The following is a 17,330-nucleotide window of genomic DNA, read 5'->3' as shown; positions in this document are numbered from 1 at the left end:
TCACTTTCTACCTTGCCCCAGGCTTACCTGTCAACATAACTTGCTCAGAGCTTCCTTCTCAGGGATGCGAACTGAACCTTGAGTCCTTACTGGCTCCATAGTGCCTGGCACAATGGCTTGCACCCAGAAAAGTCCCTGTATGTCAAATACATAAATGTCCTATGATCTGATTATGTGTCAGGAAAGTTCATGATAGCAGTTATCACATCCATCAAGTATAGAAATTAAGTCAGTTTTGAGATTTTGAGCTATGGGGAACATCACAGCTTAACACTGATTATTGTGGCACAGCATTAAATATATTCATAGTCTTAAAAATAAAAAAAAATTGTAATTTTAGGAAAAGGGCCAAGTCAATTAAGGCTACTGTTTCAGGGATCTAGTGGATTATCTTGGTGTAATTCCTGGCATCTGTGTTGTTCTATTGTTTAGCAGCCAAGAGCCCTCCAAACGAGATTACATGCTGCACTGGATAATAACAAGTGCATCAGACCATGCTTTCAAATTTCCCTTAGGATAAAACCGTTTCTTCTCTAGATGTTAGAAATAAAAGATTACAAGCAGCTTGGAACATATAGGTAATGCTGTGCTTTTATTTCTATAGAAAGCTTATTCAGATCATAAAATTAAATGCTGCTGGCAGTGAAACAATGCAAAAATGCTATCAGAGAGAATAATGGTGACTGGATGTCCCGTTTTACCCTTTTAATTCATTTATTTCATAAAATGAAGTGCAGCATTGAGCATGCACCTCCACATAGTTGACGGTTTTCAAGTAGATACCATGAACATGAGTCCACACATTGGTCTGTTCTTCCTGGAGTTTCACTTCTCAGTTTTACATCTAAGAGTTTGTGGAGGACATCTGCTAAAATATTGGTATAGCAGAAAGATAATAGTCACTGTTATAATAGTCCTAACCACTGTTTATGAAGAGCCTACTGGATAACCAGCACTGTGCTGACAATATAATATACCATATAAAGGATGCCTGGGTGGCTCAGTGGTTGAGCATCTGCCTTTGGGTCAGGTCGTGATCCCAGGGTCTTGGGATTGAGTCCTATATCAGGCTCCTCTCAGGGAGCCTGCTTCTCCCTCTGCCTCTCTCTGGGTGTCTCTCATGAATAAATAAATAAAATCTTTAATAATAATAATAATAATAATAATAATATACCTTGTGATTCTATCTCTTAATCCTCACAGCAGCCCAACTAGTCCCACTCCACAGATGAGAAAACTGAGGAATAAAGAGGTTAGGTAACTAACACAGATTTCATGCAGCTGGTATGTGGAGGACCTGGGATCTAATCCCATGTCCTTCTGATTCCCAGCCCCTTGTTCTGGGCCCTATGCTGCACCTCTCCCATAGCCTTGCACCTCACCCCACTTTTACCAAGCCCTATGCTTTCCCCACTGTGCCCTCTGACGTCCCTCCCCAGGGTGCCAGATGCAAGATGCTTGAGGACAAGCCTCAGTTTTAAGATTTTGAGGCCTTGAGGAGCTGCTGTATATGAAAATGCTTTATAAACTGATGTCATTGTTTGATCTATGTTAATATCTTAGTTTATCTTGATGAGGTAACATAGGGCTCTGTGTTACTGCCATTCGCTTTAGAAGTCAGCCAGCGATTCCCCACCACACATCCGAATGGGCGTCAGATCATGCTCACCTATCTGCTGCCCTGGCTGCACAACATCGAGCTGGTGGACAGCAGGCTCCTCCTCCCAGGGTCAAGCCCCAGCAGCCCAGAGGATGACGTCAAGGATCGGGAAGGAGAAGCCACCACTTCACATGGGCTGCGAGGGAGTGGCTGGGGCTCCCCTGAAGCTACGTCACTGGTCCTGAACAACCTCATGTACATGACAGCCAAGGTAAGCTCAGAGAATACGTGCCTCACTGACATGGATCTGTCAGCCAGGAAAATCTCTGGGTTAACCAAACCCTGTGCTGCCAACTCAGGATGAATAGCACTTACCATTAAAAAATCGCATGACAAGGGCATGGGCCATGGTGATGGTTACACCACAATGTGAATTCACTTAATACCACTGAACTGTATGCTTAAAATGGCAAACTTTATGTTATGTGTACTTTACCATGATTTTTAAAGGTAATAATGAAAAGAAAAATGAGAACCCTAACATATTAAAAATCATGAGAATAAGCACATACGTTACTGATTGGTGCATTATAAATCACTGAAAATTGGTCTCTTTCTGAGGATTGGCCAGGTCTACTCCTTCTTAGGATTTTGAGATAGCAATGACCCTTATAACAAGTTTTAATCAAACATTTTGCATCCTGACATTTTCCCCACATGCCTCCTGGGCCAATGTTTATCTCGTTTGTTCTAGTACGGAGATGAAGTTCCTGGCCCGGAAATGGAAAATGCTTGGAATGCGTTAGCCAACAACGAGAAATGGAGCAACAACCTGAGGATCACCTTGCAGTTCCTGATCAGCCTGTGTGGAGTTAGCAGTGACACGCTCCTCTTGCCCTACGTAAGTGTGCCTCAGACTTTTCAGGAGTCGGTGATCCTGTCAGTTGTATTTGCAATTACAAGTCACAATATGCTCTTGGCACTGAGGAAAATGGAGATGTCAAATTTTGTCCATCACCCTAATCTCCTGTGAGCTTACCTAGATATTACATAAAAAGTTTCCTTCTGCCCCCTGGGAAGCAGGCTACAGTGTCCTGTGACACCTCTGTCATCGTCTTTCTAAGCCTTTGGATGCAGAAACTTATTATGAATTAAGGGGTAGATATTTTCCTAAGAGTTACTAAAAGCTGCCTTCTGTAAACAGTAGACCCAATATGTAAGGGAAACTCAGCAAAACATTGTATTATGGCTCATAAGAATGTTTCATGGTTACATCTTGATGCTCTTAAAACAAAATAAAAATGGAGAGTATCCAAGTGTTTCTCTTCACATGTAAGTGGTAGGAGAGAAATAAGAGAGAAATCTTCCTGAGATATATGATATTTAGTGTTTGTCTTTAAAGCTAATATGATCAGGGCACCTGGGTGGCTCAGTGTTTGAGCGTCTGCCTTCTGCTCAGGTTTTGATCCTGGGGTCCTGGGATCAAGTCCCACATTAGGCTCCCCTCAAGGAACCTGCTTCTCCCTCTGCCTATGTCTCTGCTTCTCTCTGCATGTCTCTCATGAATAAATAAATAAAATCTTTAAAATAAAATAAAGGTGATATGATCAATGAGACAACAGCATTTTTTTAAACCCTAACTCAATTGGCATTTGTGTGCTGTTTGATCTTCCAAGAGACTTTCTGCCTGCCTGCCTCTTTGAACCACCTAAGCCCTACTGCAGATTCCCTGCCTTAGGTTTGACTGTGAGGGCCACAGTAATTCAGAGCTTTAATTCAGAGTTGTTTTTAAAATTTAAAACCATACAAATAGCTAATTTTTTTTTCTAGGGGAGAAGAGCAGGGGGCTGGATTCCTTATTTAAACAAAAATAACTAGCAGTTTTTCCCGCGGTTTGTACAAATAAAATTCTTTCTAGATAAGGCCTTAGGTGGCAAGTTTTCAGTTTAGAGAGAATTCATGTGCCCCATAAGTTTTGTAAACCTGGCCACTAGGGAAGTTCAGGCCTTTACCAAGTGGCCCTATCAGACATGCATGTGAAGAGAGGCAAATTTTAATCCAAACATTTTGGTTCACACTAGGAGACTGCAAAGCTGAGCCACCAGGATGGCAGCTCTGAGGATGACACATTCATTGAAAGGAATAGGTTACAGTCTAGCATTCTTGTGGGCGAGGCTCTAGAAGACATCCCTTGTGTTCTGTGTTTCTTCTCAGATTAAAAAGGTGGCGATATATTTGTGCCGTAACAACACCATTCAGACCATGGAAGAGCTTCTCTTTGAGCTGCAGCAGACGGAGCCAGTAAACCCCATTGTCCAGCACTGTGACAACCCGCCCTTTTACCGCTTTGCAGCCAGCAGCAAGGCCTCCGCAGCAGCCTCTGGTAGGGGAAGGGCAGCTGGGTGGGCATCTTGTCTTGGATCTCTGGATTTTCCTTTATGGAGAGCACTGAAGGGATAAGAGTGTATGTGTATGTTACTTTTTCTTCTTCCTGTATAAACTTTCATTTAAGAGATGGCTTTAGGGGCGCCTAGGTGGTTCAGTCAATTGTCTGCCTTCAGTTCAGGTCGTGATACCAGGGTCCCAGGATCAAGTCCTCTATCAGGCTCCCTGCTCAGTGGGGAGTCTGCTTCTCCTTCTCCCTCTGCCCCTCCTCCTGCTCATGCCTGATCTCATGCTCCCTCTTTCTCTCTCTCAATTAAATAAATAAAATAAAATCTTTAAAAAAAAAAAGATAGATTCAAAATAGCTGAGATTCCTCAAGGGCATTGTTGTTTAATAAAATCATTTTAGAAGGGTGACCATCAGTCAGTGACCTGGTACTGGTAAGCCATGGAGCTTTATACTTTAGACTGATCCCTGGCAGGACATAGCAATCACTTAGGAATCTCATTTCTAGACCCTCCTTCTCGTATCTATGGAATTTTCTTGGCTAATAGTCTCCCAGGGTTAACTAAAATGCTCCTCAATGGTATTATCGCTTGCAATAAATTGGCTTCTCGGCATCATTTTATGAAATATATAGCATCCTCCTTAAGTTCCTTCCTTTTGATTTTCCTAATATTGTAACCACCTTCAAATCTCCCTTGTCTCCTGGTCTCTTATGCCCTCTGTTTGCCCTGCGCCTGCTGCCAGAACATGTTCTCACAGAGTAACAGTGGCCCAGGGATCAGAAACTCTAGGTACTTGGACTTGCTTCACTAACATTAGTTTAATAACTCCTGGACCCAGAAATACTAAAGCAGTAAGTGGCAGGGTCAGCCACTATAAATAAGCTCATTACCTAAGTGGTTAGGAAGAAGGGGATTCAAGAATGTTGTAGCCTCACTTTATAAGAGAGTTAAGGAATTTGGTTTGAGCATAACACATGTCTGGGATTCTCTCATTTCAGTACTGTGGGCGTAGAAGTTTGTTTAGAATGTTTGAGATTGTATAGAAGATGCAAGGAATCTTTCAAACATGAGATTTTATGAGAAATCCTTCACTGTAATTACTTGGGACCTGGGTTTAAACCCTTACCCCTACATTTTTTTCTAATCCTACCTATAGGAACCACTTCCAGCAGCAACACAGTGGTTGCTGGCCAGGACAGTTTCCCAGATGCCGAGGAGAGCAAGATACTGAAAGAATCTGATGAGAGGTTGGTACACAAATTTGGCTTAATATCCAGTATAACTTTTAGCAATATACAAAGGGATCAGTAAGAATTTGTGGTGTTTCATAAATTATACATATACAATTAAATTCTTCTTTGCTTTTAGAAACACAAAGGGACTCTGATTCTGCTCTGTATATCCCTAAAGATAATGATTTCTCCCTGAGAAAAGCCAGAGGAGAGAAAGATTAAGAGGGATGTCATTCTGGTGGCTGGATCCCACTTACTTATGCAGGGCTTACTAAAAACCACTGGTTGTTCTGTTAGAGGGCACAGACCATCTGGAATTAGAGGGAATTTCCATGTGAAATTTTCAAATCTGATTGCAGAATGATTGCTTAGAGATTGGGCAGTTGTCTGGGGGTGAGTTCAATGAAATGTCATAATTTTTATTTCATCTTTACATTGTCAATTTTGGTTAACTAACAGCACTGCCTTTTTCTGCTAAAAGAAGCCTCTATCCCCTTCACATTAGCTCTTTAATGGTATTTCTCTTGCCCCTTTACATTGCCCAGAAGCTACTCATAAGTAAATAAAATCTGCATCACTGTTTCCTGTAGTTAATTGTGAAGAGCAGAGAAACAAACAAAAAGAAAGAAATAGGACTCAAATTAAAAAACAGATGATGGGGCACCTGGGTGGCTCAGTAGTTAAGCATCCGACTCTTGATTTTGGCTCAGGTCTTGATCTCAGGATCATGAGATGGAGCCCTGCTTCCGGCTTCGTGCTCAGAGGGGAGTCTGCTTAAGGATGCTCTCCCTCTCCCTCTGCCCCTCCCCCGACTTGCACAATCAATCAATCAATCAATAAAATCTTTTAAAAAATGAAATAAAAATTAGAATGATTCTCCTAGTGTTGAAACTGCTTAGGCTGAGCATTTTCTAGTGAAAACTCCTGAGGAGCCCTTTCACTTAAGAAACTAGTGGCAAGGATAATATACTCACAAATTCATAATGGAGAAAATGCAATAGATCACATAATGAAAATAATGTTTCTAGATGTTTCATGACCATCCTCAGGCTTTCAACCTGTGCATGGTAATATGGCAGGGGGGCTGCTGGTGGAAGGTATCTGACATAAGAGGGACTGCCTGTGGAGTTCTGAAGGCTCATTTGCAATTCAGACCCTTATCAGATTCCTCAGTACATTCAATCCTGGGTTGCTGTACTGCCTTTAGGCAGATGCTCATCCACATGAGCCTTCCTTCAGGCTAAAAGCCCAAACCCAGTGGATCATGATCATAGACCTCGTCCTTTACAGATGTCTAATAAAGGCCTTTCTCTCTGAAGGCCTTTATTAGAATATAAATTTACTCTGAAATGAGTAAAGGTATTCATACTCCGTATGTCAGTGACAATACAAGAATATTAACATGTTTTTAATCTGTATTTGTTAGTACCTTCTTTGGAAAACTTCCTCATGGTGAATAATCACATTATATTTCTCTAAAGATATTTCTTCTTTCTAGTTGGTGTGTAACATTCTTTATCATTTATTGTCTAGACTGAATTTTCCATCTTAATTTTATTTAGGGTAGAAAGGTGATACATGTCTATATATTAACATCTTACTACAAAGGCCCCTTTGGGACAAGAGTCCTGAGTGTCCTGCCCAAGTTTTTAGTGGTGGCTCTTGAAATTAAGTCAGTCATTTCTGTAATATCAAGACCAGAGAGCACCTCCAATAGAGGCTTTCTTGTTTAACTCTTGCCTTCCTCCTCTGTCAGTGCTGGCCATTGGAAAGCCAGTATGTACCCACACTTTTTTATATATATGCTATATATATCTGGTTCTTTTATAATGGCTATATCTATTTACCTGTAGCTTTATTGGTCATATTTATATACATATGTCATACATAAATGAATATTTTATCCCAAAGGATACCATTATTCTATTGATCCTATACCCCACCTGCACTATATCTCTAATACATTCTCTCTTTTCTATGAAAGTAGACTGCGCCTTCAGTGTAAAATACCATATGTCTCTTGAACTACTCATTACTGTTTCTTCCTTGTAGACCCTGTCAGGTTGATTTATAGGTACTAGTACACATGCTTTTCTCAACCACTAGATTTTCATTCTTGGAAAATAGAGACCATACATCTTGTATACATATTGCTATCCTTAATGATTAGCCTACTATGCTGCACATAGTCGGAATTCTTTGATGTTTATTCAGTATGTGAATGAAAATGGGAGAAATCTCACAGCCCCAGAGATAAGCTGTCCAAACACTTATCTCCCTCCCTCTTGCTAACCCCATTACAGAAGACAGTTACTTCCTCTGTTCTTTACAGTCCTTGTAGGCAAAGAGTCTACAGATACAATTGGTTAGAAATACTGACCAGGCTGCTGTGTTACCCAACTCCTGGGGGTACTGGTCACCAAAATACATTATTGGGCTCCAGAGGGCGCCATATAATTGTGCAAAAAAGCAGGCCTGATGCCATGTTTTTTTGGTTAGGTCAATGGTCCTTTGATGTATTTCACTATTTAATATTATCATATCTACTAACAAAATGTTTGGATAGGTCTGATACCTTTAAAACAATAATAAAAGAATAAGAGCCAAGCTAAGGGGAGAGGAAGATAGTTGTGTCAAAAGTCTTCAAGTCCTCATTAAGGAAAACTAGTAAAAGTTAATATTAACCTAACCTTGAGTTCTTCAATAGCCAAAGTAACAAAGAAGAATACAGTGAATTTCATAACTTTCAGTATGTAAAAATAAATGAAAATGATTCATTGGAAGCTACTAATGGAAACTACCCTAAATTCAAAGAAGGATTTATTGAGTAGTATTTTTTATTAAACAACAAGTGAACACATTTTTTATTAAAATAGCTGTTTATAGCAGTTGGTAAAATATGCAGAACCAAACTCCATAAGTATTTTCAGTACATCAACCCTTAATAAGTGCTTATTTGATAAATTTATAGTTCCATGAAAGGATTTTTCCTAGGGAGCAAAGCAATAAGCTTCACATGTATAAATTTCTGGTAATCTCTGTTGACACAGGGGTAGAGATTAATAATCTACAAAAAGTTGCCTAAGTATTAATTTGAGCTAAATCAGCAAGAGAAAATTTAGAGAAACATTTTGTCCTTCAAATTCCTCTAAACCCTAAACCAAAACTTATTTTCTTCAAGTCAGGAAAGCAAAGCAAAATAGCAGATTTTACTCTTAGGAGCCAGTTTTTACTCCCTCAACCCGACCCAAGCTTACACTTTATTACATTATAGTTTTGATCTTCCCAGAGTAAAGAGAATAGTATGGAAGGGGCATGCTGCTCTTGTTCATCTTGGCTTCATAACCTCTGCCTCACACCCCTTTAGATGCATCTCAAAGGAAAAGGGAAGGATTGTCATCCATTCTACAGTTCTTTCCTGCCTGGTCCTTCCAGAACGTGATTATAAGGCCAGCATAGACTAGATGGTTCATGAGCCCTCTGTCCCATAGAAATCTCCAGATGTGGAATTCTTTCATTTCCCTGATTTTGTTCCTTGCTGAATGAGGTCTGGGCTCAAGCATACATTGTTTTTTACTTGGCATTTAATCAGCACAAGTATGATTAAAGGACATCTTCAAAAAGTGGTTAAGTTGGAATGCCTGGGTGGCTCAGCAGTTGAGTGTCCACCTTCGGCTTAGGGTGTGATCCTGGAGTCTTGGGATCGAGTCCCACATCAGGCTCCTTGTGGGGAACCTGCTTCTCCCTCTGCCTATGTCTCTGCCTCTCTCTCTGTGTCTCTCATAAATAAATAAAATCTTTTTAAAAAGTGATAAGTTTGTCACTTTCCTAATTTCATAAGTTCAGTCTGATATAGACAGACTGAGCAGATGTCCTAGCTGTTCTGTTTTATGGATTCACAAAGCAATAGCCCAAAAGATATGATAATAAAGCTTGAAATACAGTGTTATTAGGGAAAATATGGCTCTGTCACGGGAAAGAAAAAGCTGCTATAAACATCTAAGAGGTGAATAAAACTAAAGTTATTATAGTCTTACATTTCCATGTTCATCAAATCTAAGCCACTGATGACTCAGTGATGAACCTCAATATTCTGAGGTTATACAAGGTAGGAATCTTAATGGCACATCCAGTGCTTTTTCCTAAAGCATATCTTCTTCTCCCTACTAGAGGACAGTTATAGCCCTGCATTCCCCAGTGTTCTAGAGGGAAATAAGTGTTGATCTGTTGTCAATTAAGGCAGAACACTTGTCAGTAATGAAGGGGAGCATACCTGCTATGGTTTGAATTTCCCAGATTTTTCTATAGAGCCTTAATTATTTGCTTTGACTGCATATATATAATGGAAGGGGCTTGCTGTTCTCATTCATCTTGGCTTCATAACCTCTGCCTCACACTGCTTTAGATGTATCTCAAGGGAAAAGAGAAGGATTGTCATCCATTCTACAATTCTTAATTGTAGAATATATATATATGATGAAACATGTCTGTATCATTTTATATAAAATAAACATAGACAATGTTTTATCATCACTTCCCCTCAACCACATCCTTGCCCTACATTGTAGGCCTTTAGATGACAAAAATACTATTGATTTGAAAGCCTTTGGTGCCCTGAAGAGGGAAGGCAAGACAACCTAGAAATTCAAGGTAGAAATATAATAACTAGTATCTTATAGTTGGATGTTTCACAGTTTGGGAAAATCTTCAGATCATTTTTTTTTTCTTCAGATCATTTTTAAGGGAAACTGTAAAGCTGATAAAGTCCAAGATTTGTTATGAAATCATTTTTGTATATCTGCAATTCTATTTAATTTGACTTAATCAATCAGCAACTATTTATTGACCTATTGCCAGGCTACCATGTGAATCAGGGGTTCAAATTGTTCAGTGAATAGGGGACTCAAATGATTCAGTGTCATTCCCATTTTCTTTCCAAACAAATGTTATTTTCTGGCTCCATTCAAGTACTAGCCTTAAAATAGTTATCTTGGCAAGGCTTGAACTTGTGCTTCTGAGCAAGGGTGAGCACTGGCCCTCTCAAGGAGAACAAAATGCTTCAGGTACAATTCTTATAGTATTCCTTTAAGAAAAGCATCATTGGAACACGTTGCCAGAAACTCAGCCACTAAATAGTGGTATGTTTTCATGAGCAACAGCACACATACACACATCAGTATTTCCAACGGTTGTTCTTGTATTTGAAGGTTTAGTAACGTCATCAGAGCCCACACCCGCCTAGAGTCAAGATACAGCAATAGCTCTGGAGGATCATATGATGAAGATAAAAGTAAGTACCAGCAGGTTGTTCAGATGGAATACAGGTGGTTGGGGAGTGGAAAAATGAGCATTTTGATTATTCCTGTTCTAATTACTCAGAAAAGACCCATAAATATTAAGTAACCATGTAATCCAACTATGCAGGTGAGCATAGTCAGCACCTTAAAAATAAAAAGCCACACGGTGACAAATAAAAATTAGAAGACTTCAAACTACTGCCCAAATCTGTATGTTTATATTCTTGGCATTTTTCCTTGGTGATGCAGGTGGGAAAACACTATTAAGAATTGCCCTGTTAGAGAACAAATGTTGCCGTTCATTTTTTCAAACTATCTTAGGAATGGATTTGACCTTTAAGCCCTGTGAGTCAGCTTGCCCAGGGTAGGATCTGTTTTCACATTGAATCTCTCAATGGCATAGTCCTAGTAGCCGAGTGAAAACCTCACTGAACTAGGAGATAGAATTGTCACAGGAATTTCTTCATACCCTGGGAAGGTGGGAACACCAAAGAGGTCAATGCATTCATTCATTTTGTGTAAGCCTGAACAGCTTCTGTGGATACTGGGCAGGTAAAGGATATCACTTGGTCACAAGTTGCAGAAATTCTGGAACCAAAGAATACTCCCTGTGACATTTCAGTATGCTGAGGAAATCAGATAAACTATTTATCTGTCTATTTTTGTGGAAATTGTAAATATGATAGTATTTCATGAGTTAGGTTCATTTGTCAATGCATAGGACCTTTGTAGCTATAGCTGTTGTTCTGATTTGTTCTGTTTTATGGAAAATGTACAGAGTGGGTAAGACCTACATAGTTGTAATCACACCATATTTCAGCTGCCCTGACTCTGCTTCTTAATGCACAAATAGGCCCTTCTTCAGCATTGAAAATACCAATTGGAAGGATGTCTAAAATCCACATATAATTGCCATACTTTAACTTAGGTTGAGTTTCAACTATGTCCTTATATAGCTTCTTACTAAGACCATAAGTCTGAGGGATAATAAAGCTGTATTTTCTTTTCTTTCTTTGCCCCATCAGAGGACCATACCATCCAAACACTGAATGTCTTAAATCTCAGGGGTACTGACCATCAGTTTTAGATGGGACTAGATTTTACAGATGAGGAGAGTAGTCATTGAGAAATTGAGAATTGTGGTTCAAGAAAAGCCTGGTTACAATGCAATAGTTAGTAACTCAGAATGAAGGGGGAAAAAAGCATCATGAAAAGGTGAAGCCATCAAATCCTGACCCTCCCCCCACCCCAGAATGTGACGAACATAATAACAAAACATAATACTCTATGACTGTGGATTTTGCATCAAGAATATTGCTGTCTTTGCCAGTTGGTTCTTTTAAAGTGTATCTCTTTTCTCTAGGTCCAGGACATAGACTTTGATAGAAATGGTATAATAAAGTAATTTTAATCATTTTGAAAATACATAAATAGTGAATTTCAGAGGATAATTATAATAAAACAAGATAATTATGTCATTATACAAACTCATATCACTGGCTTAAAGGGACAAAAAGAAAAAGTAATAGAAATATTTGTGAAGAGGAAAAAACCTGTAGTGAATAGTTATGAAAGTCATAAAAAGAAGTCTAATGTTATCATCATGGCCTCTATTTCACCTAGAAATGTTGTGTTATAAATTTATTGTGCCAGCATAAACAGCATTTTAATGGCAAAATTTTGGTACAGGATTCGAATTCACATTAAGGAGGCCACATGATGTGATGAGCACTGGGTGTCATACACAACTGATGAATTACTGAACACTACATCTGAAATTAATGATGCACTATATGTTGGCTAATTGAATTTAAATTAAAAAAAGAATTTGCATTCAGTTGAGTCATGTGTCAGTAATATCCTTTACAGGATACAGTTGTTGACCAGAGAAATTCAAGTTCATAGCATGTCTTTTGGAAACTGAGAGCTTATATTTTAAATTATTCATTATAAGAGAAAATGAAATCGAGTTAACATATTCTCATCACTGAAAAGCCCAGAGAATATATACTAAGATCATTTTTCAGGTGTTTAAGTAAGGGAATTTAACTCTGGTTGTCTGGAGGAAGCAGCACATTTAATAGGGCACAAATCCCCTTATGACTTTGGTAACTGGGTCCTCCCTGATGTATTTTTGGTTCTATCTACACAGTGGGGGAAATGGCCTATGCCATAAGAAAAGCAAAGATTGGTAGGCTCAATTCCAAAACCTTATGGCCAAGCATCTGGTGTACGTTAAGGGCAATTGTTTTCTCCCTGAATTCCTGGGAAGATCAGTAAAGATAGGAAGAATAAGAAGGAATCAGGAGAGACCTAGTGCCCCAAGGCTTCATAATCTGTGTTTACCCAGATGAAAGGACTGTGTACAGCCTCTTGAGAGTATTTTCTATTATTAAAAAAAAAAAAAAACCAACAACACCTGTACTATCTTGAGTAAAATGGACAAAAAAAAACAACCAAACAAACAAACAGGATTTAGGCCTAGATCAATAAAGATCTTCCTACCAATATTATGTAAGCCTTTTTAGAACTACTTATAATATCTGGATTATTCTCCAAGGCCATATGCTGGTGTATTTAACCCTATAATAAGGGTAAAACTAGTTGAGCTAGATAGCAGCTGAGTCCTAATAGTTTAGACCTAACTGTAGAAAAGCAGTTTCAGGCCAACTTATTCCTAATCCAATCACTAAAAATCCAGCACATTTTTGCTGATCAGATGTGTATCTGAGAACATCACTGAAACAAAGGTATATCCTTTCCTATCAGAAATCTCACAAGTTTATTTTTTTCTTAATTCTTTGATATTCTTCCCACTTTTGCTCTCCTTTTAAGTTTTATTATACAGCAGCTGAATACTTACGAGTGCATTTTGCAATTAGCTTATCCTAGATGGTTACTCAAAACATTAATTTGCTGAAAGTGAAACATTCCCTAGGTAATTTAATGGGAGGTCTGAGATGAAGAGCTGTCACATATACTTTACATTTTTTTCTGGGCTAAACCTGTTGTGGCCAAGGTCAATGGCCAAGAATTTATAGGGTTCCAGCTGCTCAATTTTTGGTGTGTTAGTAAGAACCAACAGTTACTTTCTGAGGCAAATCCTGACCTTACCCCTGGAAACTCCCTTCTCTGACATCCTAGAAATGGGCTGTGTCCTCATGCCTGCCCTTGCTCCAAGCCCCAATCTTCACAATGGGAAGACACCCCCTCTACTGGCTCTGCTAACCGTGAAGACCAGCATTCTACATAGGACCAGCAGCCTCCAATCTGTTACCTCTCACTGCCTTTTAAAAGTGCTGCCAAGAAAAACTTCATATGGTAGAAATTGCCTGAAGATGATCTAATACATCCTTCTTCTTAATACACTACAAGCTATCCCAGTATTGAGCCAGCTTGTCTGAAGCCATCTACTGGACTCATGTGGCCCCCAGTGGAACTGCTTGTCTTTGAATGCCCCTGGACTCTACTGAGAGCATTATAAGAAAGAGCTCCATGATGAGTCTGGCTAAAGGTTTATCAATCCTCTTCATCTTTTCTGAGAACCAGCTCCTGGTCTCATTGATCTGTTCTTTTTTTTTTTTTTTTTTTTTAAGTTTCTATATTCTTTATTTCTTCTCTAACTTTATGATTTCATCTTCCTTCTCCCAGATTGGGGTTTGATCTTTTTCTAGCTCCTTCAGGTTTAAGGTTCGTTGTTTTGAAATTCGCTGCTGTGTTTACTTTAAAGATATGTTGAGGAGGTCATCCATTCAAAAAATATTTTATTCCCTGCTGCATGTGAGATACTGTTCTAGGTACTAGGGAAACCATGAACAAAATAAAGTTTCTGGGGTGGTGGAGTTTATATGAGAGTTGGAGGAGGCACTCAGAGTCAGTGAATGGGTGATCTGTGCCAGGAAGGAAAACTAAACCCTGATGAGAGGTTAGAAAATGACAGCCGGGCGGGGGTGGGGGGGGAGGACTTTAAATAGAGTGGTCCCGGAAATCCTCTGAGATAAACTGATACTTGAGTAGAGACCTGTGTGAGGTGAAAGAGCCACAGGCTCTCCAGGGAAGAGCACTGCAGCCAAAGGGAATGCTAGACATGGAGGCCTTGAAGCTGGACGGTACCTCAAGTGATCACACTTGTTGTTACAAGAAAGCCAGAATGACCAGGGTGGTGCAAGCAAGGAGGATGGTTGTAGGAGACAAGCCAAGAGAGTAACAGCAAGAAGACCTTGAAAGGCCTTAAACGCAGGGTGTAGAGTTTGGACTTTCATTTTGAATGGAAAAGGGAGCCAGTGGAGGGTATCAAGCAGAGAAAAAGACATAAATAAACTTCTGTTTTTAAAGGATTGCTGTGGCTGCTCTGGAAAACAGGCTGTAGAAGGGCAAGGATGGAAGGAGAGCATAGTACGGAGGCCATTGCAGTCACCATGTAAAAGAACGTGGTGGCTTACATTGGCAGTGCTGGAGATGGTGAAAAGTGGTCTTATTCTGGATGTTTTGAAGGTAGCACTCACTGAATATGATGCCGAGTTACCTAACCTCTGTTTCCCCTCTGTAAAGTAGCAATAAGAGACACTTATTTTTGGGCTATGAATATGTGCAATGCAGGGGCACCTGTGTGGCTCAGATGGTTGAGCATCTGACTTGATTTCAACTTAGGTTGTGATTTCAGGGTCTTGAGATCAAGCTCCATGTCAGGCTCTGAGTTCAGCAGGGAGTCTGCTTGAGACTCAGTGTCTCTATCTCTCTTCTCTCTCTTCCCTCTCCTCCTTCTATCCCTCTCCCCCTCTTTGCCCCTCCTTCCTCAGATAAATTAATCTTTAAAAAAAATGATGTGCAATACATAGAGCAGTACCTGGTATAAAGGAAGTACTCTCTGTGTTTACTCTTTGTTATTATTTTTATTATTACTTTTATCCTCATCATTATGATGATGATAAGTTGGATGTGAGATGTGACAGAGAAGTCAGGGATAGCTCTAAGGCTCCTGTCCTGAGCAAAATGGAAATATGGAATTATATTTTATTGCAATGGGGAAGATTGGAGAAAGACCAAGTTCTCACAGTGGTGGGGATTTACATGATTTAGTGTTTTCTTTGTGCATCTGTATTTTCCATTGCTCTATAATGCATAATTGTATATTAGATTATCAAAAAATAAAGGAACTAAAAATCTAATCAAGTAATTCTAACCCATTGATCCTATAATTTATATTCACCCAATGGGATGGTTAGAAAGTTATTTTTACTAGCCTAAATTTTGTAAGACTCTTTCTACAAACACCAAATAGGGAAAACAAAAATCATCTCTTCCTAAAATAACACACGCTTGTCTTTCTCACCCTATAGATGACCCAATTTCTCCCTATACGGGCTGGCTGTTGACTATTACAGAGACCAAACAGCCACAGCCCCTTCCCATGCCTTGTACTGGAGGATGCTGGGCCCCTCTGGTTGACTATCTTCCAGAAACCATCACTCCCCGGGGTCCCCTCCACAGGTAAGTGGCATGTGTGGGTAGAGGAAAATGACTGCTAAACTTTGGCTGGACTTTTACTCCTATGAGAAGAGAGAAATCATTCCAGGTCCCACCAAATGAAATGACCTTTAAATCAGAGGGACCATGCACTACTTGAATTGCAGCTCTCAGCATATTTGTAGAGTTTGGTTGAATATTAACCAATGTGCAAAGCTGCCCTTGCTACATAAAATTTTTCCTTGATGCAATCTGGATATGGATATGCATTCTGTGATGTATTTTAGGCTGTAACTCTTCCTCCCTCAGCTCTTATTACCAAATGACTAGTAAGACTCCTTGTGGTGTGATCAGCTCAGCCAACATTTCTTCATTTTGTGGAGTTCTGTGCTATGTCAGAAACTAAACTCCATTTCCCTGGAACAAGGGTCTTACATAATTCTTCAGCAGGGCTTACAGGTTGTATTTAACTATGACTTAATAACTTATCAATGTATTTCCATCTTTTCGGAAGTTACATTAATTTCATCATGTCATTGATTAGGTGCAATATTGCTGTTATTTTTATGACTGAGATGGTGGTGGATCACAGTGTGAGAGAAGATTGGGCTCTTCATCTACCATTATTACTTCATGCTGTCTTCTTAGGTAAGATTGGCTCTAAGAGGAATTCTAGCCAATAGGGTCAAAAACTTATAGATGTAATCCAGAGAGCTTTTCTTTTACATTGACATCCTGCTTTCCTCATTTCTGAAATATTTAGTCTCTTCCATTTTTCATTGCTTCTATGTGACATCTGCTCTGCAATTTTAGTTGATCAGCCATTGTTTAAAATTGCCCTATTACTGCACTATAGAGTGGTACCTCTCTAATGTTATACCTATAAAGATACCCAAAACAGGTTGGGGCTCTTTGAGGGTCTTTGGCTAGCTGTGATTAGTTTCAAGCCATGAGACACTGTTGGTGCACAGAGAGAAACAATATAGTGCACAGCCAGCCAATCACTGAGATTTTAAAGTAGCCAAATTGTAGAGCAAAAAAAAAAGGGAAGGAGGAACAAGCCAGGAAGACTCAGAAGTTTAGTTACAGAAAGATGAACAAAGTTAGAATCCTTCAGTTAGCAGAGACATCCAGGGAAGACAACATCCCAGGAAGAAGGAATGCTAACCATGTCAAATGCTACTGAGAGGTCAAGAAAAGTCCATCTATCAGCATTTAATGAGAACATTTGATTTAAGGAATAAAGCATTCTATTTTTCCTAAGCCCAACTTCTTTATGTTGGTAATACAAACAATAACAAAGAAAACCGAACATTCTTTTAACATGTTCCTCCTGAGTGAC

General features: G+C 39.4%; 1 protein-coding gene across 1 annotated transcript in view; it reads left to right on the top strand.

Annotated features, from left to right (window-relative positions):
- FRY (FRY microtubule binding protein) overlaps window positions 1–17,330 on the top strand; it is a 260,678-nt gene that overhangs the window by 168,164 nt on the left and 75,184 nt on the right. Inside the window, exons 32-38 of the mRNA XM_077868184.1 lie at window positions 1,615–1,871; window positions 2,355–2,501; window positions 3,815–3,983; window positions 5,150–5,240; window positions 10,433–10,515; window positions 15,862–16,012; window positions 16,533–16,636. Of these exons, the coding sequence (XP_077724310.1) occupies window positions 1,615–1,871; window positions 2,355–2,501; window positions 3,815–3,983; window positions 5,150–5,240; window positions 10,433–10,515; window positions 15,862–16,012; window positions 16,533–16,636 (1,002 nt within the window). The remainder of the gene's footprint in view (window positions 1–1,614; window positions 1,872–2,354; window positions 2,502–3,814; window positions 3,984–5,149; window positions 5,241–10,432; window positions 10,516–15,861; window positions 16,013–16,532; window positions 16,637–17,330) is intronic.

This window comes from Canis aureus, chromosome 24 (assembly GCF_053574225.1).
Source record: "Canis aureus isolate CA01 chromosome 24, VMU_Caureus_v.1.0, whole genome shotgun sequence".
In the NCBI taxonomy this organism is placed as follows: Eukaryota; Metazoa; Chordata; class Mammalia; order Carnivora; family Canidae; genus Canis; species Canis aureus.
Note: the sequence above shows the minus strand (reverse complement) of the source record. Positions and strands in the feature narration are given on the sequence as shown.